At 56.5% G+C, this 27,596-nt stretch overlaps 1 protein-coding gene across 2 annotated transcripts in view; it reads right to left on the minus strand.

Moving 5' to 3' along the window:
• The window catches only part of LOC119954349 (zona pellucida-binding protein 2-like), a 95,796-nt gene that overhangs the window by 7,201 nt on the left and 60,999 nt on the right, over positions 1-27,596 (minus strand). For both annotated transcript variants that reach the window (XM_038779523.1, XM_038779522.1), the window contains 3 exons: positions 22,250-22,468; positions 19,861-19,946; positions 3,590-3,767 (listed from right to left, as the gene is read on the minus strand). In XM_038779523.1, the coding sequence (XP_038635451.1) occupies positions 3,590-3,767; positions 19,861-19,946; positions 22,250-22,468 (483 nt within the window). The remainder of the gene's footprint in view (positions 1-3,589; positions 3,768-19,860; positions 19,947-22,249; positions 22,469-27,596) is intronic.

The following is a 27,596-nucleotide window of genomic DNA, read 5'->3' on the forward strand; positions in this document are numbered from 1 at the left end:
TGGGGACCGGCTGTACTTTGCCTGACATTCTGCAGATGGCCAGTTTCTGCGGAATATCCACCAGTTACAGGATGGAACGGGAGCATCCCCAAGAAAATACCCAACAAAATTCATTTGCTGTTTGACTGTTTTAAAATTCACATTCTTGTGCATTGCATTGAGTATTTCTTTGTTGATGCGGTAACTGTGAATGCCTGCCAGGGGGCTGGGTGAATAGGTGGCAAATGAAGTTGAATGCAATGTAGTGATATTCAGGAACAAGAACAAGGAAAGGACATATAGCCTAAATGGTAAGATCCTTAAATATGCAGAAGAACCAAGATCTGGAAGTGCAGAGATCACTATTTTCCAACAATGTATTAAATGTTTATATATAACAAATCATTTCCTATTTTTACAGGAAGGTCACATCATACTCTTTCTGTCACTCCTGAATACCACACGTGGATATTAGATTTCAATTGCTGAGATTGACATTGCCTAACTTTCAGTCCCCATTGTTCCCGGTAGATGGTGTTAGGAATGATGCTACTGGGATAGGCAGGGCACACCAGTGTGCATGTTCCGATCTGTCATCGCTGTCACTATCTCCTCCAGTACAATAAGTGTTAACTCCCCAATCTGCATCCTGCACCCATCAATGCAAAAAGTGGCCGTAGATCATCAACCAGCACCTCATAAAGACCATATTCTGCCAATCGTGGCCCTTGGTCAGATCACCAACCCCTACCCCAACCACCCGTATTAACAAACAGAGAGAAGAAAAGGAGAACATAGAAAAATAGAGAAACCGAAAGAGTAAAAAGAAACACCAAGTTAAGGAAGATATACCAAGGTTATCTTTTAATTTATTGTCAGCAATAATGACCAATAGATTTTTAAAGGTGGGATTGTAGGAAAGAACATAAAAGGTCAAATTAGGTTTGGGATTTTATATAGGCCACTAATAACTGCGACGATAGTTGCCCCACATGCGGACTTCCGGTGGCGGCCATGGAGTGAGTGGTCGCACAGGGCAGCTCCGGCTCAAAGGAGTTGGTTTGAGCTTTTTTATCCAAAATTGGGGTAGCTCCGGCAGGAAAGTGTAGCAGAAGGTGTGAAGGAGAAGTCTCCCCGTGAGTGGCAGACCCAGCAAAAAACAGTGAAGGACCTGGCCAAGGAATTGGAGGAGACCTACGGTGCAGCAACAATTGTGAAGATGGCGGAGGGGGAAGGGTCGTCACAAGTGGGAACGCCCCAGATGGAGCAGCGGATGGCGTTTATCAGACAGGAGGTCCACCAGCAAAGGCAGGAGGACAGATCGAAGGCCATTGAGGAAGCAGTAAGAGGATTGATGGAGAGAGTCGTGAAGTGTCTGGAGGCATAGCGGTCGCAGATCTGGGAAATGGAGAAAGTGGTCTCCGATCATAGTGATTGGATGGTGTCATTGGAGGTGGGGCTCCTAGGGGACCGTTGCAAGTCGCTGAGGGCAAAGGTAGAGAAGCAGGAGAATAGGTCAAGGAGGCAGAATCTACATATCACTGGCCTGTGGGAGGTACACAAAATACGTTTTGAGGATGCTGGCGGGGCTGGTGGCGGAGGGGGTGCTGGACTGATTCCAGACCTTCCCGATCATCATCGCTAAGGTTCTTTTACGGAAATTGGAGGCAGTGATCTCCGGGTGGGGGTCAGTACCAAGGTTAAAGAGGGCTCTGTTACAGAGGCAGGAAGTGGGGCTGGTGCTCCAAAACCTGCCACATTGCTTCTGGGCGGCGAACGTGGAGAAAGTGAGACGGTGGTGGGAGGGGGAAGGTTAGAGTGGGTTAGGATAGAGGAGGATTTCTGTAGGGGGTCCAGCCTGAGGGCCATGGTGACACCGTTGCTTCCGCCCAGTGGTACATTGATGATCTCGGTGTGGAATCAGTTGAGGAGACACCTTCGGATGGAGGGGATGTTGGTGCTGACACCGCTGTGTAGGAACCATGGGTTTAAGCCGGGGGGGGGGGGGGGGGGGGAGACGGATGACAGTACAGGAAGTGGAGGGAGGTGGGGTTGGTGAGGGCGAAGAATTTGTACGTGGAAGAATCGTTCTCAAGTCTGGAAGAGTTGCGGGAGAGGGTGGAGTTTCCGAAGGTAAGTGAATTAAGGTGTATGCAAGCGAGGGATTTTGCGCAGAAGGAATGGAGAGGTTTTCCCAAGCTGCCGGAGTATATCCTGCTGGAGGGGTTGCTGATCCCAGACGTGGAGGGCGGGTGGGGGGGGGGCGCGCGGCGGAAGGATTGGGAATATATATGGCTGGCTGGGGGAGCGCAGGTGGTGAGGATCAAGAATAAATGGAAGGAGTGGGGGTGGGTGGGGGGGGAGATAGGATGGGGAGTGTGAAGTGAGGCCATGTGTAGGGTAAATTCAACCTTCTTGGGCATGAGGATGAATTTGATTCAATTCAAGATGGTGCACGGGGTGCATATGACCAGGGCGAGGATGAATGGTTTCTTCCAGAGGTTGGCAGATGAGTGTGAGCAGTGTGAGCGAGAGCCAGCGAGGCACGTGCACATGTTCTGGGGCTGTAAATTGGAGGGATACTTGGAGGCAGTGTTCGGGATTTTATCGAGGATTGTGGGGGTACAGGTCAGGACGGACGCAATGGTTGCGATATTTGAGGTGCCGGAAATGCCGGAGCTGATGGAGGGGAAGGGGACCGATGTCGTGGTCTTCGCCTCTCTAATTGCCCGGCGAAATATATTGTTGGATTGGCGATTGGTAACACCGCCGGGGGGTGGCATCTGGCTGGGTGGGTGATGCTGTGGGGGTGACGGCCTGGCTGGGTGGGTGATGCTGTGGGGGTGGTGCCTGGCTGGGTGGGTGATGCTGTGGGGGTGACGGCCTGGCTGGGTGGGTGATGCTGTGGGGGTGGTGCCTGGCTGGGTGGGTGATGCTGTGGGGGTAGCAGCCTGGCTGGGTGGGTGATGCTGTGGGGGTGACAGCCTGGCTGGGTGGGTGATGCTGTGGGGGTAGCAGCCTGGCTGGGTGGGTGGGTGATGCTGTGGGGGTGACGGCCTGGCTGGGTGGGTGATGCTGTGGGGGTGACGGCCTGGCTGGGTGGGTGATGCTGTGGGGGTGGTGCCTGGCTGGGTGGGTGATGCTGTGGGGGTGGTGCCTGGCTGGGTGGGTGATGCTGTGGGGGTGACGTCCTGGCTGGGTGGGTGATACTGTGGGGGTGACGGCCTGGCTGGGTGGGTGATGCTGTGGGGGTGGTGCCAGGCTGGGTGAGTGATGCAGTGGGAGTGGTGCCTTCGGCTGGAAAAGATCAAGTTTGAGTTGGGGGATCACACAGCGGGAACTGTTCATGACAATGTTTGAGGTATTGTTTGTCGTGGGTGTGGGGGGAAAGAGAATGTGGGGGGGGGGGGGTGAAAATGGGGAGAAATTGTATAAACTGTGAATAGTGAGGGTCTTGGTACTGTTATTGAATTGTGTTGTTGTACTTGTGAATAAAATACATTGTTTAAAAATGATTACCCCACCTGCATTCCTCGACACCCCATTATGGAAAGCACACAATAGCCACAGATTCAGTCCCTAATTCCAAAAACAGCAGCTGAGAACTCACCGCAGCATTCAGAACAATCTAAGTGTGTTAACTTATTTTTTCCAAACCCTGGCCGGCAATGATCCAATCGGACTGTGTTCAGAGAATTTGCGATGTAATAAAAGGTGGGCGTGTTGTCTTTCATTTCTTCCAATGCAACACTCTGTTTCTTGAAGAAAGCCTCAATACGATTTCGGGCCTGAAACAGAATCACACACAGGCTGCATCACAACTTCAGGAGAAGGTGTCTGACAGAATGGAGAAGGAATAACATGGAAATACTGGAATGGGAGCAGGTTGTGGGGCATTTTAATTGCCCTGGGCAGCTGTGTTCTATGTTTCTCGTGACAATGGCTGGATTTCTCTGGCTGTCACAATTCACTTTTCTTGTTGGCAGCGGACCCTCGCCCAGGGGTTTCTCAGTGGTGTGGGACCCTCGCCCAGGGGTTTCTCAGTGGTGTGGGACCCTCGCCCAGGGGTTTCTCAGTGGTGTGGGACCCTCGCCCAGGCGTTTCTCAGTGGTGTGGGACCCTCGCCCAGGGGTTTCTCAGTGGTGTGGGACCCTCGCCCAGGGGTTTCTCAGTGGTGTGGGACCCTCGCCCAGGCGTTTCTGAGTGGTGTGGGACCCCTGCCCAGGGGTTTCTCAGTGGTGTGGGACCCTCGCCCAGGCGTTTCTCAGTGGTGTGGGACCCTCGCCCAGGGGTTTCTCAGTGGTGTGGGACCCTCGCCCAGGCGTTTCTCAGTGGTGTGGGACCCTCGCCCAGGGGTTTCTCAGTGGTGTGGGACCCTCGCCCAGGCGTTTCTGAGTGGTGTGGGACCCCTGCCCAGGGGTTTCTCAGTGGTGTGGGACCCTCGCCCAGGCGTTTCTCAGTGGTGTGGGACCCTCGCCCAGGGGTTTCTCAGTGGTGTGGGACCCTCGCCCAGGCGTTTCTCAGTGGTGTGGGACCCTCGCCCAGGGGTTTCTCAGTGGTGTGGGACCTCTGTCCGTGGGTTTCCCGACGGGACCCCCGCCTGCGGATTTCCCGGTGTTGTGGGACCCCCCCCGCCTGCGGATTTCCCGGTGTTGTGGGACCCCCTGGCCTGCGGATTTCCCGGTGTTGTGGGACACCCCCCCCCCCCCCCCCCCCCCCGCGCCGCCCGTGGATTTCCCAGTGTTGTGGGACACCCCCCCCCGCCCGTGGATTTCCCAGTGTTGTGGGCCCCCCCCCCCGCCTGCGGATTTCCCGGTGTTGTGGGACCCCCCCCCCCCGCCCGCGGATTTCTCGGTGACACCCTCGCCCACGGGTTTCCCAGTGAGACCCCCCACCAGCGGGTTTCCTGGTGCTGTGGACCCTTAGAGGAGAAGAAAACGCTACAAATGGACTAGAAATGAAAATCGCTTATTGTCACGAGTAGGCTTCAATGAAGTTACTGTGAAAAGCCCCTAGTCGCCACATTCCGGCGCCTGTTCGGGGAGGCTGGTACGGGAATCGAACCGTGCTGCTGGCCTGCCTTGGTGTGCTTTTAAAGCCAGCTATTTAGCCCAGTGTGCTAAACCAGCCCCTGCTACTTTAACCTGCTGTCCACCAGGAAAGCATTGCACCAACTGGACCAGATACAGGGGACCTTCTATGATGACGGCGAGAAGGCTGGCCGCCTACTGGCTCACCAGCTGAGAAACCACAACAGAGATAGTACAGGTGAAGGACAATAGAGGCAGACTTGCATCCGAACCAAAAAAGGTCAACTAAGCATCTGAGGCCTTCTACCCACCGACGGGGATGCAGGGATGAAACAGTTCTTCAATTGACTGGACATGCCAGTCGTGGGTGACAAGAGGCGAGGGGAGCAGGAAGCACCAATAGGACTGGGAGCGATCATGCAGGCAGGGAAGGTGCTGGACCCGATAGGTTCCCGGTGAACTTCTACAAATGTTTTGCACCAACCCTGGCCACACACCTACGGGAAATGTTTGCAGATCCGCTAGCGGAGGGCACCCTACCTCCAACGCTAACGGAGGCCACGATATCGCAGATATCTGGCTGGGTGTGCCGGTGTCGTATACTGAAACCCTAGCGCTACTCGACAAAATGTATGTGAGGCCTGTTAATGAAGTCTATGCACGACACGTGTTCACTACTCACCACCAGCGGCCTACGGAATCGTCGCAGAATTCCTGAGAGAGCTTAAAACTTTATCTAGTGACTGTAATTACCAGGCGGTTACCGCGGCAGAACATAGAGACCTTGCTGTACGCGATGCCTTTGTTGCGGGCCTTAGGTCAAATTACGTGTGCCAGCGACTGCTGGAAAAGGGGGCCCTAAATCTTGAAGCGACTGTTGAACTTGCTACCACTATGGAGGTCTCCTTCCGCAGCCTCACCTCATTCCCCGCGACCCCGTCATGGGCCCCCGACCAGCGACTCCCCCAGGCCTGCGCCGTGCGGCAGCCCAGCCACAATGCTGCCCCAGCCTGCCACTTTTGCGGCCAGAATCAGCACTCACGGCAGCACTGCCCGGCCCGGCCCGCAACGCGACCTGCAGCAGCTGTGGGCGAAAAGGACACTGCCAGAGTGTGTCTGGCGAAGAAAGCCCCAGCCTCTAACCCTCCCACGGCTCAAAGCACTCGTTCCTTGAATTCACAGGCCTGCAGGTCCCGAAATGCTGCAGCCTGTATGCTGACTACGCCCCCACCCGACATGTGCGACTCATGGGGGCGGCCATCTTGGCAATCCTCCTCCATGCGGCCGGCCATGTGCGACTCATGGGGGCGGCCATCTTGGGATCCATCCCCTTCAAACTCTGAAACTCACATCAACGACTACGAACTCAGAGGGCAGTCATCACGGGGCCACTCCAACACAGCTGATCGAGCCGCCGACGACCCCCAACTCAGCGCAGTCACTCTGGACCAATCGCGCCCGAAGCATCTGCGAAACGCGATGGCGACGGTCCAAATTAACGTGTACAGCACACCGTGCCTTTCCGATTCCGGGAGCACTGAGAGCTTCGTACACCCAGATCTGGTAAGACGCTGTTCGCTCCCCGTTTTCCCCGCGCGGCAAACTATCTCCCTCGCTTCGTGCTCCCACTCTGTCCAGATCCAAGGGCGCACCACCGCGACGCTCACAATCCAAGGCGCTAACTATGCCAAATTCCAGCTCTGGGTCCTGCCCGAACTCTGCGCCCCACTCTTATTAGGCCTTGATTTCCAGTGTAATCTTTTTTTAAAAATAATTTTTATTGAAATTTTTACAAAATACAAAATATAAACATCTTAACTCGATTAACAACCACCCGCGGTAACACCCCATGAACAGTACCCCCCCCCCAGCTTCAAGAGCAACTTCAAACAAAAGGAAAGAACAAAAACAAAAACAAAAAAAAACAAAAGAGCACCCAGACAACAAAAGAGAAAGAGATATCACCCTCCACAAACCCATGTGCACAGTTCTCCCTCCCCCCAATCCCAACCCCCCCCCCCCCCCCCCGCCTCCCTCCCGGGTTGCTGCTGCTGTCGGCCTAATTCCCTACCTTTCCGCCAGGAAGTCCAGAAAAGGCTGCCACCGCCTGAAAAACCCTTGTACTGATCCCCTCAGGGCAAATTTCACCCTCTCCAATTTAATGAACCCCGCCATATCAGAGATCCAGGCCTCCACGCTTGGGGGCCTCGCACCCTTCCATTGGAGCAAGATCCTCCGCCGGGCTACTAGGGACGCGAAGGACAGAACACCGGCCTCTATCGCCTCCTGCACTCCCGGCTCCACTGCAACCCCAAAAATTGCGAGTCCCCAGCCTGGCTTGACCCTGGATCCCACCACCCTCGACACCGTCCTTGCTACCCCCTTCCAAAACTCCCCCAATGCTGGGCACGCCCAAAACATGTGGGCGTGGTTCGCTGGACTCCCCGAGCACCTAGCACACCTGTCCTCGCCCCCGAAAAACCTGCTCATCCTCGACCCAGTCATGTGGGGCCTATGCAGCACCTTAACTGTATGAGGCTAAGCCTCGCACAGGAAGAGGAGGAATTCACTCTCTCCAGGGCATCCGCCCACGTCCCCTCCTCAATAGCACCTCTTCCCATTTACCCTTCAGTTCCTCCACCGAGGCCTCGTCTACCTCCTGCATTACCCGGTATTTGTCCGAAATCCTCCCTCCTCCGACCCACACCCCCGAGAGCACCCTGTCCCGTACCCCCCGTGGGGACAACAAGGGGAACCACTCCATCTACCGCCTGGCAAACGCCCTAACCTGCATGTACCGAAACATGTTCCCCGGGGGAACCCAAACTTCCCCTCTAACTCCCCCAAACTCGCGAACCTCCCCTCCACAAACAGGTCCCTCAACCTCCTAACCCCTGCCCTGTGCCAGCCCAGAAATCTGTCATCAATGCTCCCTGGGACAAACCGATGGTTCCCCCGTATCGGGGCCTCCATCGAGCACCCCATTTCTCCCGTGCCGTCTCCATTGCCCCCAAATTTTGAGGGTAGCCGCCACCACCGGGCTTGTGGTATACCTCGTTGGAAGGAGCGGCAACGGCGCCGTTACTAGCGCCTCCAAGCTCGTGCCCACACAAGACGCCGCCTCCATCCTCTTCCATGCTGCCCCTTCCCCCGTCCATTACCCACCTACGCACCATCGCTGCGTTGGCAGCCCAATAGTACCCACTGAGATTGGGCAACGCCAGCCCCCCCCTATCCCTGCCTCGTTCCAGGAACACTCTTCGAACCCTCGGAGTCCCATGCGCCCACACAAATCCCGTGATACTCCTGTTGACCCTCCTAAAAAAGGCCTTTGGGATAAGGATGGGGAGGCACTGGAACAGGAACAAAAACCTCAGGAGCACCGTCATCTTAACGGACTGCAACCTCCCCGCCAGTGACAGCGGTAACATATCCCACCTCTTAAACTCCTCCTCCATCTGCTCCACCAACCTTGTGAGGTTGAGCTTGTGCAGGGCCCCCCAGCTCCCAGCCACCTGGACCCCTAGGTACCTGAAGCTCTTCCCTGCCTGCTTCAATGGGAGCCTACCAATCCCCTCCTCTTGATCCCCCGGATGTACCACAAACAACTCACTCTTGCCCAGGTTCAACTTATACCCCGAGAAACCCCCGAATTCCCTAAGAATCCTCATCACCTCCGGCATCCCCCCCACCGGGTCCGCCACATACAGCAACAGGTCGTCCGCATACAGCGACACTCGATGCTCCTCCCCACCCCACACCAGGCCCCTCCAGTTCCCTGACTCCCTCAATGCCATGGCCAGGGGCTCAATTGCCAACGCGAAGAGCAAGGGGGACAGGGGGCACCCCTGCCTCGTCCCCCGGTACAGCCGAAAGTACTCCGACCTCCTCCTATTTGTGGCTACACTCGCCATCGGGGCCTCGTAGAGCAGCCTCACCCACCGGATAAACCCCTCCCCAAACCTCTCCAACACCTCCCACAAATACTCCCACTCAACCCTATCGAAGCCCTTCTCCCCATCTAATGCCACCACTATCTCCGCCTCCCCTTCCACAGCCGGCATCATAATGACGTTGAGGAGCCTTCGCACGTTCGTATTCAACTGCCTTCCCTTCACAAACCCCGTCTGGTCCTCATGAATGACCCCAGGCACACAATCCTCTATTCTAGTGGCCAGGATCTTTGCCAGCAGCTTAGCATCGGCGTTCAGCAGCGAAATCGGCCTATATGATCCACACTGCAGAGAGTCCTTGTCCCGCTTCAGGATCAAGGAAATCAGCGCCCGTGACATAGTTGGGGGCAAAGCCCTCCCCTCCCTTGCCTCGTTAAAGGTCCGGATCAACAGGGGGCCCAACAGGTCCAAATACTTTTTATAGAATTCAGCCGGAAACCCGTCCGGCCCCGGCGCCTTCCCCGACTGCATGCTCCCTATCCCTTTGACCACCTCCTCCAGCTCGATCGGTGCCCCTAGTCCCTCCACCTGTTCCTCTTCCACCCTTGGGAATCGCAGCTTGTCCAAGAAGCGCCCCATTCCACCCCCTCCACCGGGGGTTCAGACCAGTACAATTCCCCATAGAAGTCCCTGAAGACCCCATTGACATCTACCCCCCTCCGCACCACCTTCCCAGCTCTATCCATCACTCCCCCAATCTCCCTGGCCGCGTCTCGCTTCCGGAGCTGGTGCGCCAACATCCTGCTCGCCTTCTCCCCGTATTCATACACCGCCCCCTGTGCTTTCCTCCACTGAGCTTCCGCCTTTCTGGTCGTCAGTAGGTCAAATCTGGCCTGAAGGCTACGCCTCTCCCCCAGCAATCCCTCCTCTGGGGCCTCCGCATATCTCCTATCCACCTGCACCATCTCCCCTATCAGACTCTCCCTCTCCCTCTGCTCCCCCCTCTCCCTCTGCTCCCCCCTCTCCCTATGGGTTCGGATGGAGATCAATTCCCCCCTCATCACTGCCTTCAATGCCTCCCAGACCGTCCCCACTCGAACCTCCCCGTTATCATTGGCCTCGAGGTATCTCTCAATACAGCCCCGGACCCGCCCGGCCACCTCCTCATCTGCCAGCAGCCCCACCTCCAAGCGCCAGAGCGGACGCTGGTCCCTCTCTTCCCCCAGCCCGAGGTCCACCCAGTGCGGGGCATGATCCGAAATGGCAATGGCGGAGTATTCCACATCCTCCACCATCGACACCAGCCCCCTGCTCAGGACAAAAAAATCAATCCTCGAGTAAGCCTTATGTACGTGGGAGAAAAACGAGTATTCCCTGGCCCTTGGCCTCGCAAACCTCCAGGGGTCCACCCCCCCCATCTGGTCCATGAATCCCCTCAGCGCCTTAGCCGCCGCAGGCCTCCTACCCGTCCGGGACTTGGATCGATCCAGTGGGGGATCCAGTACTGTGTTAAAGTCCCCCCCATGATCAGGCCCCCCGCCTCCATGTACGGAATGCGGCCCAACATACGCCGCATAAACCCCGCATCGTCCCAATTTGGGGCATAGACATTCACCAACACTACCCGCTCCCCCTGCAGCTTGCCACTCACCATCACGTACCTCCCGCCACTGTCAGCCACCACCTTCAACGCCTCAAACGACACCTTCTTCCCCACCAGGATCGCCACCCCCTTACTCTTCTCATCCAGCCCTGAGTGGAACACTTGGCCCACCCACCCCTTCCTCAGCCGGACCTGGTCCACCACTCTCAGGTGTGTCTCCTGGAGCATGGCCACATCCGCCTTCAGTCCCTTCAGGTGCGCAAATACTCGGGCCCGTTTGACCGGCCCATTCAGCCCCCTCACATTCCAAGTTATCAGCCGGATCCGAGGGCTCCCTGCCCCCTTCCCCTGCCGATTAGCCATACCCCATCCCTTGCCCACCTCCGGCCAGCGTCCCACGCTCTGCCAGTTTCCCACGGCGGCAACTCCCCCCCCCTCCAGCACCCCCTGCGTCTTCCAGCTCCTTCCTGACCGTTTCAGCAGCAACCCGGTACCCCCCCCCCACCCCCCCCAGGCTAGGACCCCTCCTAGCCGCGACCCCCTTCTACTTCTGCTGACCCCGGCGACTCCCGCCCTACTTTCGGCTCCTCCCAACGTGGGCCTGCCCCACCTCCATTGTGCCCGTCAACGAGTCCACCCTCCCCCCGCTCCTGCGCGGGAAAAGAAAACACGCCCCCACCCTCTCAGAGCACGGGAACCCCGCAGAAAGCCCGTGCTTTCGCCCTGCCGGGCCCCGCCTCCTCCAGGGCCACTCCCATTGTCAGTCCCCCCACCAGCTCCCCAAACTCCCTGTTTACCCCTCTGCCCGAACCCGTCCACCTGACCCCTGCTTAAAAACCCATGTAGAATAAACAGTACAACACCACCCCACCCACCCTAAAGCCACCCCACATCTTACACTAAACCAAGCAAATACAAAAGTATTGTACAGCATCCCCCATCCGGGGGACCCTCAGTTTGAGTCCAGCTTCTCGGCCTGCACGAAGGCCCACGCCTCCTCCGGGGACTCAAAGTAATGGTGTTGATCCTTATAGGTGACCCACAGACGCGCCGGCTGCAACATTCCAAACTTCACCCTCCGTCTGTGTAGCACCGCCTTCGTCCGGTTAAACCCGGCCCTCCGCCTCGCCACTTCCGCACTCCAGTCCTGGAAGATCCGCACCTCCGTGTTCTCCCATTTGCTGCTCCGCTCCTTCTTAGCCCACCGGAGCACACACTCACGATCCACGAACCGGTGGAACCTCACCAACACCGCCTGCGGCGGCTCATTCGGCTTGGGCGTCCTAGCCAGAATTCTGTGGGCCCCCTCCAGCTCCAGGGGCCCCTGGAAGGACCCAGCCCCCATCAGCGAGTTTAGCATCATCACCACGTAGGCCGCTAGGTCCGACCCCTCCAGCCCCTCCGTGAGGCCCAGGATCCGCAAATTCTTCCTCCTCGACCGGTTGTCCAGCTCCTCGAACCGCTCCTGCCATCTTTTATGGAGCGCCTCGTGCATCTCCACCTTCCCCGCCACGGCCACGACCTCATCCTCCCTTTCGGAGGCCTGCTGCTGCAGCTCCCGGATCGCAGCCCCCTGGGCTGTCTGGGTCTCCATCAGTTCCCTGTTGGTTACCTTGATGGACTCCAGCAGCTCCAACTTTAGCTCCTGGAAGCAGCGCAGCAGAGTTGCCTGCTGCTCCTGGACCCACTTCCTCAGCTCCTCGAAGCCTTCGCCGGCCGCCATTTTGTTTTTCTGCCTCCGATTTTTCCTAGCTGTTTCCAACGGTTTTCTTGCTGCCTCACTCCTGGTCCGGACCATGGGACCGTTGGGGTCGACTCCTGGGCTCTTCCCCGTTGGGATTTGCCGCCCCAGCTCCATTGGGGGCCCTGAAAAGAGCCCCAAAGTCCGTTATTCGCGGGAGCCGCCGAATGTGCGGCTCAACTGCGCATCGCCGCCACCGGAAGTCTCTTCCAGTGTAATCTCAAGAGTATCACCCTCAGTTTCGGCGGACCCCTACCCCCACTCACTATCTGCAGCCTAGCCACGTTGCGAATCTCCCCCCCCCTCCTCTCTTTGCCAACCTCACCCCGGACTGTAAACCCGTAGCCACTCGCAGCAGGCGGTACAGCCTGCAGGATAGGGTCTTTATCCGATCGGAGGTCCAAAGGCTTCTCAGTGAGGGGATTATAGAGGCCAGCAACAGCCCCTGGAGAGCTCAGGTGGTGGTCGTCAAGACCGGGGAAAAATTCCGTATGGTTGTCGACTATAGTCAGACCATAAATAGATTTACGCTCCTTGACACGTATCCCCTCCCCAGGATTGCAGACATGGTAAACCAGATCGCCCAGTATCGGTTCTTTCCCACGGTGGATCTGAAGTCTGCATACCACCAGCTCCCAATCCGCCCGGAGGACCGCCACTACACGGCATTCGAGGCCGATGGCCGCCTCTTCCATTTCCTCCGGGTCCCCTTCGGCGTCACTAACGGGGTTTCGGTGTTCCAACGAGCAATGGACTGAATGGTGGACCAGTACGGGCTGCGGGCCATGTTTCCGTACTTGGACAATGTCACCATCTGCGGCTATGACCAGCAGGACCACGACGCCAACCTCTACCGTTTTCTCCAGACGGCTCAGAAGTTAAACCTCACTTATAACAAGGAGAAATGCGTTTTCCGCACAACCAGACTAGCCATCCTCGGCTACGTCGTGGAAAACGGAGTCCTGGGCCCAGACCCGGACCGTATTGGTCCCCCTACCTCATTGTCCCAAGGCCCTCAAACGGTGCTTGGGTTTCTTTTCTTACTACGCCCAGTGGGTCCCTCAATATGCGGACAAAGCCCGCCCACTCTTTAAGGCCACACTATTTCCCCTGTCAGCTGAGGCGCGCCAGGCCTTCAACTGCATCAAGGAGGACATCGCCAAGGCGGCCATGCGGGCGGTGGATGAATCCACTCCATTCCAGGTTGAGAGCGACGCCTCAGAGGTAGCTCGAGCAGCCACTTTAAATCAGGCAGGGAGGCCCGTTGCATTTTTCTCCCAAACCCCCTCTGCTTCGGAACTCCGACACTCGGCAGTTGAAAAAGAAGCACAAGCCATTGTGGAGGCTATTCGTCACTGGAGGCACTACCTCGCAGGTAGGAGGTTCACCCTCATCACCGACCAACGATCGGTTGCCTTTATGTTTGACAACTCGCAAAGGGGCAAAATTAAAAACGATAAAATCCTGCGGTAGAGGATCGAAATCTCCACCTATAGTTATGATATTAAATATAGACCGGGGAAGCTCAACGAGCCCCCAGATGCCCTATCCCGTGGGACACGCGCCAACGCACAGATCGACCGCCTGAAAGTCATCCACAATGACCTCTGCCACCCGGCTCGCCCACTACAACAAAGCCCAAAATCTGCCTTTCTCCACTGAGGAGGTAAAAGCGGTCACCAGGGACTGCCCGATCTGTGCGGAGTGCAAACCGCACTTCTATAGACCAGACAGGGCCCACCTGGTCAAGGCTTCTAGGCCTTTTGAACGCCTCGCGATCGATTTCAAAGGGCCACTCCCCTCAACTAACAGGAACGTTTACTTCTTAAATGTCATAGATGAGTTCTCCCGCTTCCCATTTGCTATCCCGTGCCCCGACATGACCTCCCACACAGTCATCAGGGCCCTGCATAGTATCTTCACCCTGTTTGGTTCCCCCAGCTACGTACACAGCGACCGGGGTTCGTCCTTCATGAGCGACGAGCTGCATCAGTACCTGCTCGACAAGGGCATCGCCTCGAGCAGGACTACCAGCTACAACCCCAGGGGGAACGGGCAGGTGGAGAGGGAGAATGCGACGGTCTGGAAGACCGTCCTACTGACCCTCCGGTCCAGGAATCTCCAAGTCTCCCATTGGCAGGAAGTCCTCCCAGACGCGCTCCACGCTATCAGGTCCCTCTTATGCACAGCGACCAATCAGATCCCTCACGAGTGGCTCTTTAGTTTTTCCAGGGGCACTACCACGGGGGTCTCACTCCCGGCATGGCTGAAGACACCGGGCCCTGTACTCCTCAGGGAGCACGTCAGGGCGCACAAAACCAACCCCCTTGTAGAGAAGGTGCGCCTGCTTCACTCCAACCCCCAGTACCCCTTCGTCGAGTTCCCTGACGGCTGTCAGGACACCATATCCCTCCGGGACCTTGCACCCGCCGGATCCAGCATCCCCTCTATCACTACAGATGCACCCCTCACCCTACACCCCATCCTGCCGCCCCCTCGGGCTCCCGAGCCCACTAGCTCGCTGCATTTGTTCCGCGCAACCCAGCTGCCCCCTCGCACTCCCGAGCCCACTAGCTCGCTCCAACTGTTCCGCGCGCCCACACTGGCTAACCCCCAGCGCCCCCAGTCGAACCAGACGGGTATGGAGCTCGGAAGAGATCTTCCCTGGAGTCCGCCATCGTACCCCAACCCACAACACCCGTCCAGCCACCGCAAGAGGCTGCAACCCCGGTGCTCCGCAGATCGCAGCGGACAGTTCGACCACCGGACAGACTCAATTTATGAACCACCACCCCCGCCGGACTTGATTTTTTTGTAGGGGGTGAATGTGCTGAATGTACCTCCGTAATTCACACTGTGTTGTATATACATGAGACCATGCATTGATAAGCGCAGTTGCGTTGCCCGACCAGTAGGGGGAGTAGTGCTGAGAATGCTTAGGAGTTTGTACAGGGCTCCGCCCACGACTCCTCCCCCTGGACTGCTGTATAAATACCAATGCTCAGAACCAGTCGGTCAGTTCATCGAGTACGCAACGTGGAACAGGCTGGCTCTGTTGTAAGTAGATTAAAACCACTGTTCATATCTTAAAGCACAGTGAATTGTTGGTTCCATCACAGACCCATTTCGCTGCTCAATGTGGACGCGAAGTCCTGGCTAAGAGACTGGAGAGCAATATACCAGAGGTGGTAGCAGAGGATCAGACGGACTTTGTCATACGTAGACAGCTAACTGTGAACATCAGGCGGCTGCTGAATGTAATAATGACCCTAAGGAAGGAAACACCAGAGGTGATCGTCCCACTGGATGCAGAAAAGGCCTTCACCGGAATCGAATGGAAGTACCTCATGGGTAGCACGGTGATTAGCACTGTGGCTTCACAGCTCCAGAGTCCCAGGTTCGATTCCCCACTGGGTCACTGTCTGTGCGGAGTACATAGAACATATAGTGCAGAAAGAGGCCATTCGGCCCATCGACTCTGCACTGACCCGCTTAAACCCTCATTTCCACCCTATCCCCGTAACAATCCTAACCTTTTTTGGTCACTAAGGGCAATTTATCACGGCCAATCCACCTAACCTGCACGTCTTTGGACTGTGGGAGGAAACCGGAGCACCCGGAGGAAACCCACGCAGACACGGGGAGAACGTGCAGACTCTGGACAGACAGTGACCCAGCAGGGAATCGAATCTGGGACCCTGGCGCTGTGAAGCCACAGTGCTAATCACTTGTGCTACCGTGCTGCCCAAAGTCTGCAAGTTCTCCCCGTGTCTGCATGGGTTTCCTCCGGGTGCTCCGGTTTCCTCGCACAAGTCCCAAAAGGCGTGCTTGTGAGGTGAATTGGACATTCTGAATTCTCTCTCTGTGTACCTGAACAGGCGCCGGAGCGTGGCGACTAGGGCTTTTCAGTGTTTTCAATGTAGTGTTAATGTAAGCCTACTTGTGACAATAATAAAGATTATTATTATTATTAGTTCAGCGACAACACCGTAACCCTAACCACTGCCTGGCCCATGGGGGTTGGCATAGATGGCGCATAAGGAATGTGGGGATGGGTGTGGTAGTATGATTAACATAGCTGCCTGCCATTGGTGCAGAACACCGGCTTACCATTGGCCCTGGTCGGTCATGTGCCTCTCGACCGATTGGTTGAGACCAGTCATGTGACGGCTCCCCGATTGGTCGAGAGGCTGAGTTAACCCCGCCTCCAGGGCGAGGTATAAATACCCAGTACACCCGGCGGTCGTCCATTTACTGCAGTCGACCGCAAGGCTAACATCTAGCTTATTAAAGCCTAACTTTTGTACAGCAACTCGTCTCGCGTTTAATTGATGGTTCATCAATTTAATAAGCTAGAATTTTGAAGATGGAGCTCTGGATCAAGCCCGAATGCCGCCGCATCAGCCCGCAAACTCAGAACGCTTCAGAAATCTTTCAACATTGGCTGGCATGTTTCGATGGTTACCTGGCGTCTGCAAACAGCCCCCCCACCATGGCACAGAAGCTTCATATCCTCCACTCCAGCGTGGGCATGGCGGCCTACGCGATGATAGGGGAGGAAAAAGATTACAATCCGGCCATGGATAAGCTGAAAGGACAGTTTCTTAAACCGGTAAACAGAGTATTCGCCTGACATCTGCTGGCTACCGGACAACAGCTCCCCGGTGAGTCATTAGACGATTTTACCAGGCCCTCGCTATCCTGGGGAGGAATTGCTCCTGCCTCCAAGTTTGAGCCACGGATCACATGGAACTTCTGATTAGAGATGCTTACGTGGCTGGGATGCAGTCTGCCGCTATCCGCCAGCGGATGCTGGAGACGACCTCAGCCTAACTGAGGCACGGACTCTCTCCACCTCCCTGGAGGTCGCCGATTTAAACGCCCGCGCCTATGTCCCCAGCCGCGCTGCAGCACCCTGGGCCTCCTGGCACGCTTCCCCACCGCCATCCACCGCTCCCGACCCCCCTCAGGCCTTCGCCGCGGGACGCCCCGACAAGTCCGCGGGGCCCCGCTGCTATTTCTGTGGGTTCGCGAAACACCCTCACCCGCGCTGCCCGGCCCGCTCCACCCTCTGTAAGAGTTGCGGGAAGAAGGGCCACTTTTCGACGGTCTGCCAGGCCAAATCGGTCGCTGCAACCGGGGATCCCCCCTCCGGGCCCTTCCAGCACACCGCGCCAATCTCCCCCCCCCCAAGGCCCCTGCGCCCGGCCTGCGTACCTCCCCTCTCCTCCGGGCCCTTCCAGCGCACCGCGCAAATCTCTCCCCCCCCACCCCCGGGTCCCTGTGCCCGGCCTGCGCGCCTCTCTGAGGAGCGCCGCTCCGATCGGCCCGCCGGCACTGCTAACCCCGCCCCCAGCAACCACGAAGGCCCCGTGGGCGCCGCCATCTTGGGCCCCGGACGCCACGTGCGGGTCCTGGGCTCTGCCATCTTGGGGCGCCGACTCCACGTGCGGGTCCTGGGCGCCGCCATCTTGGGGCCCCGACTCCACATGCGGGTCCTGGGCGCCGCCATCTTGGGGCCCCGATTAAGAATGACAAGATCTTACGGTGGCGGATCGAGTTGTCCACGTACAACTATGAGATCTTGTATCGTCCTGGGAAGCTCAATGAGCCTCCTGATGCCCTGTCCCGCGGTACCTGCGCCAGCGTGCAGATAGACCGCCTCCGCTCCCTCCACGCGGACCTCTGCCATCCAGGGGTGACCCGTCTCTACCATTTCATAAAGGCCCGCAACCTGCCTTTCTCTATCGAGGAAGTCAGGACAGTAACCCGTGACTGCCACATCTGCGCAGAGTGCAAACCGCACTTCTACCGCCCCGAGCGCGCACATCTGATTAAAGCATCCCGCCCCTTCGAACGTCTCAGCATTGACTTCAAGGGGCCCCTACCCTCTAGCAACTGCAACATTTACTTCCTGGCGGTAATCGACGAATACTCCCGCTTCCCCTTCGCCATTCCCTGCCCCGACATGACGACATCAACCGTCATTAAGGCCCTCCTCTCCATCTTCTCCCTGTTCGGCTACCCCGCATACATACACAGCGATCGGAGGTCCTCATTTATGAGCGACGAGCTGCGTCAATTCCTGCTCAACAGGGGCATTGCCTCTAGCAGGACGACCAGCTATAACCTTCGGGGTAACGGACAGGTCGAGTGGGAGAATGGTACCATCTGGAAGACCATACTACTGGCCCTCCGGTCCAGAGATCTCCCTATTTCCCAATGGCAAGAGGTTATCCCCGATGCCCTACATTCTATCCGCTCACTCCTCTGTACCGCAACAAATCAGACACCTCATGAACGTCTTCTTGTTTTCCCCAGGAAGCCGTCCTCCGGATCCCCTCTCCCGACGTGGCTGGCCGCCCCCGGGCCCATCTTGCTCCGGAAGCATGTGCGGGTGCACAAGTCCGACCCGTTGGTGGAACAAGTCCAGTTACTCCACGCTAACCCGCAGTATGCGTACGTGGAGTACCCCGACGGTCGGCAGGACACGGTCTCCCTCCGGGACCTGGCACCCGCCGGCGTGTGGCCTTTCCCAAGTTCACCACAGACCCCCCCCCCCATTTTTTTTCCCCCAGCGCCCCACCCAGGCCACCCCTTCCCCATCCATGGCGTCTCCACCACCAGCCCGGGTGACGGAGACAGTTCAAGGACCATCGCTCCCGGACTCCAGGACATCAGCGGTACCACCACCATCGGCTGAACCAACGTCACCAACTCCACTGCGGCGGTTTGCCAGGACGTCACGGGCAACGAAAAGGCTGATCGAGTCTATTTAATTTTCAACAACACCATGGACCTTGTATGGACAATATGTACTATTGTTAAATGTCTGGTCCAGTGGGAAGCCAAACCCTTTTTTTCCCCTTCTCCGGCTACTACTCATACCACCAGTTCTCCCCCCCCCCCCCCCCAAACCCGGCTTCTTTCTCCGCAAGGGGTGAATGTGGTGGTATGATTAACATAGCTGCCTGCCATTGGTGCAGAACGCCGGCTTACCATTGGCCCTGGTCGGTCATGTGCCTCTCGACCGATTGGTTGAGACCAGTCATGTGGTGGCTCCCCGATTGGTCGAGAGGCTGAGTTAACCCCGCCTCCAGGGCGAGGTATAAATACCCAGTACGCCCGGCGGTCGTCCATTTACTGTAGTCGACCGCAGGGCTAACATCTAGCTTATTAAAGCCTAACGTTTGTACAGCAACTCGTCTCGCATTCAATTGATGGTTCATCAGTGGGGAAGGGAGGGACGTTACATGTTTTAATCTTTATTTTTAAACTTTGGGCAGTGCTGCAGCTGTGAGGCAGGCCAACCCCGGCCTGCCGTTGTCCCCTGCAGCCTCTTCAGTTCTTCCCAAATTGCTCACCTTGACCTCTAATCCAGCCCATCGCCCCCGCTTTATAGTGAGAGTCTGCCATCTGGGCATCACTTTTAAAGGGTTTGTGTGGCCGGGAATTCTCCCATTTTTGTGCACCTGACCCAGGAATGAAAAGCTGAGTCTAAGTGTTCATGACTGATATACATCTTACACGTAAAACTTAGAGATGGGCTTTCACTATCAGATCGTTACACTTCTCAGTGATCTGGCAGGAGCTGCTCTGCGTTCTTTAACTTACTTTCTCTACTCTTCTGTTTGTTTCATCCTCACAGTCATGTATGAATTTGTTACATATTTCTTCCCATCCAAAGCCAAAAGGATCCACTGCAGGTTTGAAGAGAAAACAGTTCTTGCTTTAAGCTATGTTACAAGTTGAGCCTGCAACCCAGATCTTTGACAGATTTTTCAATCAGTTTAGTTTTAAGTGACTGGTTCACAAAGAAGTGAATTAAAAAACGTCACCTTACCTTAGAGTGATATTCTGAAAATCTTTGCAGATATTATTGGAATACCGTCCAATAAGATGCCACCACTCTTTAAGTCTTCCAATGATCATACCACACGATCATACCCATGCTGCTGTAGCTACCATGTATAACTAACACTCAGAGGGGGGCCCTGTACTCCATACCCATGCTGCTGTAGCTACCATGTATAACTAACACTCGGAGGTGGGCCCTGTACTCCATACCCATGCTGCTGTAGCTACCATGTATAACTAACACTCGGAGGTGGGCCCTGTACTCCATACCCATGCTGCTGTAGCTACCATGTATAACTAACACTCGGAGGGGGGCCCTGTACTCCATACCCATGCTGCTGTAGCTACCATGTATAACTAACACTCGGAGGTGGGCCCTGTACTCCATACCCATGCTGCTGTAGCTACCATGTATAACTAACACTCGGAGGTGGGCCCTGTACTCCATTTTGTTTAGTCCAGCGTCAGGGACATGGTTTAGAAAAGCTGTTCAGTTGGAATCATAGGGGTAAAGATCTCGAATCCTGCACTTCAATATAGAAACATCCAGCGGTGCTGGATGAAAGTCGCCAGAGTCCATTGGCCACTCTCTCCTTTGAGAGAGAGGTGTTTGGTAGTGAGGGTCACCACACCTCAGGCGAGGGGCAAGGGTGAGAAGACAGGGCCTTCATGGATAACCTCAACCGGTACAGGAATTGAACCCATTCCGTTGGGAGTCATTCCGAATCACAAACCAGCCGCCAACCCAACTGACCTCCACGGTACAGGATAGGATATAGACAACAGAGTTTCAAGTGAATTTAAACAAATAAGAGTGGAAAATGCAAAGCTGGCTGAGGGAACATTGCATTGGTTGACTTGGTATATGACAAAGGCATGGATCAGAGGTTCAGCATTAGAAGGGCTGAGATAAATGGGAAGGCAACAATGTTATGGAAGTGAAAAACAATGATCTTTGTGATGCAGGAGATACGGGGTCAATATGTTAGATTAGAATTGACCTGAGACTGAGATTATGAATCGTTTAGTTCAATCTGACATAGTGGCCAAATGGCGGATGGAATAAATGTTTTTTTTTAATAAAGAGTACACAATCATTTTTTTTCCCAATTAAGGGGCAATTTAGCGTGGCTAATCCACCTAACCTGCACATCTTTGGGTTGTGGGGGTGAAACCCACGCAGAGACGGGGAGATTGTGCAAACTCCACACGGACAGTGACCCGGGGCCGGGATTCGAATCCAATTGCGGAATAAGTAGTAAAGGCATCAAATATATAGAGGAGGCCAAAGACAATGCCTAGTGTTACAAAGAGTTTCAGTATCTCTGTCACAATATACCTGCCCTTCAGTGGTTACAGATATATTCTCATTCACTTCAGTATGTTCTTAAACCATGCAGGAGGGGAGGCCATTAAGCCCATTGCATCTATCCCATTCACTGGCTCCCCCTATTCCTTTCAAACTTTTCCTTTTAAACCTATTATGAATTTTGCTTCCACTCGCTCTTTGTGGTGCACAATACATTTATTAATAATAGGAAAATCTCAGCAAGTCTGGCAGCATCTGTGGGGAGAGAAAAGAGCTAACGTTTCGAGTCCGATGCCTCTTTGTCAAAGCTAACAGACAGAGAAAGTGGGAAATATGGGACTCATCTTTCATTCTCACTCCACAGTATAAATAAAGAGTCATCGGACTCGAAACGTTCGCTCTTTTCTCTCCCTACAGATGCTGCCAGAGTTGCTGAGATTTTCCAGCATTTTCTCTTTCGTTCCATTTATTAATGACACTTTGTGGGCAGAAATTCCTCCTTTTGTTCTTCTTGGGATAATCTTAAATGTACGCCCTCTGGAAGTAGGCAGTACACCACCCACATATTTGGATAATTAAATGTTCTTTCTAAAAGATTTATTCAAGCACTGAAAGACTGAATAATTAGTGGAGATTGGTGTATGTACAAAAACACGAATTATCAAAATAACAGAGGCACAAACTTCTTCCAGAAACACATCAATTGACAGGTGCACAAAGCTAATAAAGGCATGTCATGTATACATATTCAGCAACAGATTTTTGAGAAAAAGTAACTTATACATTGAAGACAAAAGAATCACAGACTCCAGATGCTGCAACGTATATTGAACTTACCTTTAAATGCAATGAAGAGTTCAGTGATTAGGCCTTTGTGTGGTAATTTGACAACATGGCATTTCATCTCGACATCAGGTATTCTGCAGGTCAGGTCGGCAATTAGCTCCTTCTCTACTGACTTGAACTTACGAAAAAAACGATTATTGGAAGGATCATGGCATTCATGTGTATGATAGCGAGTTGAAAACTTAAATGAATAGTCGGGTTCTCGAAAGCCTGGAATATTTCAATGAAAGGTTTCTTTGTCAGAACTACTCAAAAATTAATAAAGCTGAAGGACCATAAAACACACACCAACAGCTCCGCCCACTGACAGCCCCGCCCACCGACAGCTCCGCCCACCGACGGCTCCGCCCACCGTCGGCTCCGCCCACCGTCGGCTCCGCCCACCGTCGGCTCCGCCCACCGTCGGCCCGGCCCACCGTCAGCTATGCCCATCGCCAGCTATGCCCATCGCCAGCTCCGCCCACCGACAGCTCCGCCCACCGACAGCTCCGCCCACCGACAGCTCCGCCCACCGACAGCTCCGCCCACCGGCAGCTCCGCCCACCGACAGCTCCGCCCACCGACAACTCCGCCCACCGACAACTCCGCCCACCGACAACTCCGCCCACCGACAACTCCGCCCACCGACAACTCCGCCCACCGACAACTCCGCCCACCGACAACTCCGCCCACCGACAACTCCGCCCACCGACAACTCCGCCCACCGACAACTCCGCCCACCGACAACTCCGCCCACCGACAACTCCGCCCACCGACAACTCCGCCCACCGACAACTCCGCCCACCGACAACTCCGCCCACCGACAACTCCGCCCACCGACAACTCCGCCCACCGACAACTCCGCCCACCGACAACTCCGCCCACCGACAACTCCGCCCACCGACAACTCCGCCCACCGACAACTCCGCCCACCGACAACTCCGCCCACCGACAACTCCGCCCACCGACAACTCCGCCCACCGACAACTCCGCCCACCGACAACTCCGCCCACCGACAACTCCGCCCACCGACAACTCCGCCCACCGACAACTCCGCCCACCGACAACTCCGCCCACCGACAACTCCGCCCACCGACAACTCCGCCCACCGACAACTCCGCCCACCGACAACTCCGCCCACCGACAACTCCGCCCACCGACAACTCCGCCCACCGACAACTCCGCCCACCGACAACTCCGCCCACCGACAACTCCGCCCACCGACAACTCCGCCCACCGACAACTCCGCCCACCGACAACTCCGCCCACCGACAACTCCGCCCACCGACAACTCCGCCCACCGACAACTCCGCCCACCGACAACTCCGCCCACCGACAACTCCGCCCACCGACAACTCCGCCCACCGACAACTCCGCCCACCGACAACTCCGCCCACCGACAACTCCGCCCACCGACAACTCCGCCCACCGACAACTCCGCCCACCGACAACTCCGCCCACCGACAACTCCGCCCACCGACAACTCCGCCCACCGACAACTCCGCCCACCGACAACTCCGCCCACCGACAACTCCGCCCACCGACAACTCCGCCCACCGACAACTCCGCCCACCGACAACTCCGCCCACCGACAACTCCGCCCACCGACAACTCCGCCCACTGACAACTCCGCCCACTGACAACTCCGCCCACTGACAACTCCGCCCACTGACAACTCCGCCCACTGACAACTCCGCCCACTGACAACTCCGCCCACTGACAACTCCGCCCACTGACAACTCCGCCCACTGACAACTCCGCCCACTGACAGCTTCTGACACTGATAGCTCCCTCCTCAGACAATTTACCCCTTTTCACAGCTCACACTTTGACAGCACAACACCAGACACTTCGCCACCAGACAGCTCACCCCCAGACAGCTTACCCCCACAGTTTGCCCCCACTGACAGCTGACCCCAGTTTCCCTCCAGGCAGTTTCCCTCCAACAGATTATCCCCACTGACAGTTCCCCCCCACTGACAGCTCACCCCCAGACAGCTTACCCTCACAGTTTGCCCCCACTGACAGCTGACCCCAGTTTCCCTCCAGACAGTTTCCCTCCAACAGATTATCCCCACTGACAGTCCCCCCCACTGACAGTTCACTCCCAGACCGCTCACCCCGAGATAGTTCACCCCCAGACAGGACAGCTCACCCCCAGACAGCTCACCCCCCGACAGCTCACCCCCACCCAGACAGCTCACCCCCCGACAGCTCACCCCCCGACAGCTCACCACCAGACAGCTCACCCCCAGACAGCTCACCCCCCGACAGCTCACCCCCGACAGCTCACCCTCCGACAGCTCACCCCCCGACAGCTCACCCCCCGACAGCTCACCCCCCGACAGCTCACCCCCCGACAGCTCACCCCCAGACAGCTCACCCCCAGACAGCTCACCCCCAGACAGCTCACCCCCCGACAGCTCACCCCCCGACAGCTCACCCCCCGACAGCTCACCCCCACTGACAACTCACTCACAATGAGAACTCACCCCGGACAGGTCCCCCACCCTCCTATTGACATGCTCACCCCCACAGACAGCCCCACAGACAGCTCAACAGTATTAACAGGTGCACGCCCATCTAAGACAGTTTAGCATCATCGACAACCCACCACCACCCACCACTAGAGGCCACAATAACCCACAGCTCACAATCATCAACAATCCAGTATCATCTCGAACTCACTTATTATCACTTAAAGCTGAGCCTAGTACCTCAAAAGCACTTTTATTGCTTCTTCAACATGGCAACAATCTCCAGTCATACAGTGGGTTAAATGTTACATTTATTGTAGCCATTATCATTTTGCCATTCTGTTCTTTCTATCCCCCTGTCTCTGTAGGTCGAGGGAATCTCCATGCCTAACTATTCCCTTTCAATTGGAAGAGGTTAGACCATGAATATCACTCCCTGATCTGCAGTGTAATGTGTAAATTACTTTGCTTTCCCTAATTCAGGAAAGGATCAGACCATGCTACACACTACTTTATGTGAACTAGAATTCGACTGCCACATGAGAAAGGAAATTCCAATATTAACTCTTCAGCACAAGTATCAAATGAGAACGAACAGCATTTATTTTGGACCCACTTGGTGGCATTGGGGCATTATGGGGAATTTGGAGGACTCTGGCCGGTTCTCCGGCTACAAGTTGAACATGGGAAAGAGCGAGGTGTTCCTGATTGAGACCAGAGGGCAGGAGAGGAGATTAGGGGAGCTGCCATTCAAGATGGTGGGGGCGAGCTTCAGATACCTGGGTATTCAGGTGACGAGGGGTTGGGCGCAGCTGCACGAGTTAAATTTGACTCGGGTGGTGGAGCAGATGAACGGGGATTTTAAGAGCTGGGACGCGCTGCCACTGTGGTTGACGGGACGGGTGCAGACAATGAAGATGACGGCGATGCCAAGGTTCCTGTTTGTGTTTCAGAATCTGCTGAGCTTCGTCCCAAAGTTATTTTTTAAGAAGATTAATGCGCTGATATCAGAGTCTGTAAGGCCGGGGGGGGGGGGGGGGGGGGGGGGGGGTGTGCTGGCATTGTTGAATATAATGAATTACGAACTGTTGGACGGCAAACAAGGCTATGGTTAGGAAATGGGGAGTCAGGGTAGGATCGGTATGGAGGTATTATCTGCGATAATCATCGGTTTGCACCCGGGGGCAGGGAGGCCTGGATGTGAGGGGTTTCAGAGATGGCAGCTGGCAGGGATTGTGTGATTCGGGATCTGTTTGTAGGGGGCAGTTTTGCGAAATTAGAGAACCTGGGGAAGAGTACGGGCTGCCAAGGAGAACGATTTCAGGTAATTGCAGGTCCGGGGTTTCCGGAGCAGAGCGGTGCCGTCCTTTCCCGAGGAGGGAATTCCGGAGCAGAGCGGTGCCGTCCTTTCCCGAGGAGGGAATTCCGGAGCAGAGCGGTGCCGTCCTTTCCCGAGGAGGGATTTCCGGAGGAGAGCGGTGCCATCCTTTCCCGAGGAGGATTTCCGGAGCAGAGCGGTGCCATCCTTTCCCGAGGAGGGAATTCCGGAGGAGCGGTGCCGTCCTTTCCCGAGGAGGATTTCCGGAGGAGCGGTGCCGTCCTTTCCCGAGGAGGGAATTCCGGAGCAGAGCGGTGCCGTCCTTTCCCGAGGAGGGAATTCCGGAGGAGCGGTGCCGTCCTTTCCCGAGGAGGATTTCCGGAGGAGCGGTGCCGTCCTTTCCCGAGGAGGGAATTCCGGAGCAGAGCGGTGCCGTCCTTTCCCGAGGAGGGATTTCCGGAGCAGAGCGGTGCCGTCCTTTCCCGAGGAGGGATTTCCGGAGGAGCGGTGCCGTCCTTTCCCGAGGAAGGATTTCCGGAGCAGAGCGGTGCCGACCTTTCCCGAGGAGGGATTTCCGGAGCAGAGCGGTGCCGTCCTTTCCCGAGGAGGATTTCCGGAGCAGAGCGGTGCCGTCCTTTCCCGAGGAGGGAATTCCAGAGGAGAGCGGTGCCGACCTTTCCCGAGGAGGGAATTCCGGAGGAGCGGTGCCGTCCTTTCCCGAGGAGGGATTTCCGGAGGAGAGCGGTGCCGACCTTTCCCGAGGAGGGAATTCCGGAGGAGCGGTGCCATCCTTTCCCGAGGAGGATTTCCGGAGGAGCAGTGCCGACCTTTCCCGAGGAGGGAATTCCGGAGGAGCGGTGCTGTCCTTTCCCGAGGAGGGATTTCCGGAGCAGAGCGGTGCCGTCCTTTCCCGAGGAGGATTTCCGGAGGAGAGCGGTGCCGTCCTTTCCCGAGGAGGGATTTCCGGAGCAGAGCGGTGCCGACCTTTCCCGAGGAGGATTTCCGGAGGAGCGGTGCCGACCTTTCCCGAGGAGGATTTCCTGAGGAGAGCGGTGCCGACCTTTCCCGGGTTGCCGCCCTTGGGGCAGCAAAATAAGGTGTTGTCGAGGGAGGGGATAGCGGAAGGGGACGACACCCGTATTCTACAAGGAGCTGATGGACTGAGAGGGTGCCCTGATGGGAGACATTAAACAGAAGTGGAGGGTGGAGCTGGGGCAGGGGGGAGGAGCTGGGGCGTGGGGGAGGAGCTGCGGCAGGGAGGTGGAGGCTGGGACGTGGGGGGGAGGAGCTGGGGCGGGGGGGGCTGGGGCAGGGTGGAGGAGCTGGGGCAGGGGGGAGGGGCTGGGGCAGGGAGGAGGAGCTGGGGCAGGGGGGAGGAGCTGGGGCAGGGGGGAGGAGCTGGGGCAGGGGGGAGGAGCTGGGGCAGGGGGGAGGAGCTGGGGCAGGGGGGAGGGGCTGGGGCAGGGGGGAGGGGCTGGGGCAGGGGGGGAGGGGCTGGGGCAGGGGGGAGGAGCTGGGGCAGGGAGGAGGGGCTGGGGCTGGGAGGAGGAGCTGGGGCAGGGAG

The sequence above is a fragment of the Scyliorhinus canicula genome, chromosome 19, assembly GCF_902713615.1.
Source record: "Scyliorhinus canicula chromosome 19, sScyCan1.1, whole genome shotgun sequence".
Lineage (NCBI taxonomy): Eukaryota > Metazoa > Chordata > Chondrichthyes > Carcharhiniformes > Scyliorhinidae > Scyliorhinus > Scyliorhinus canicula.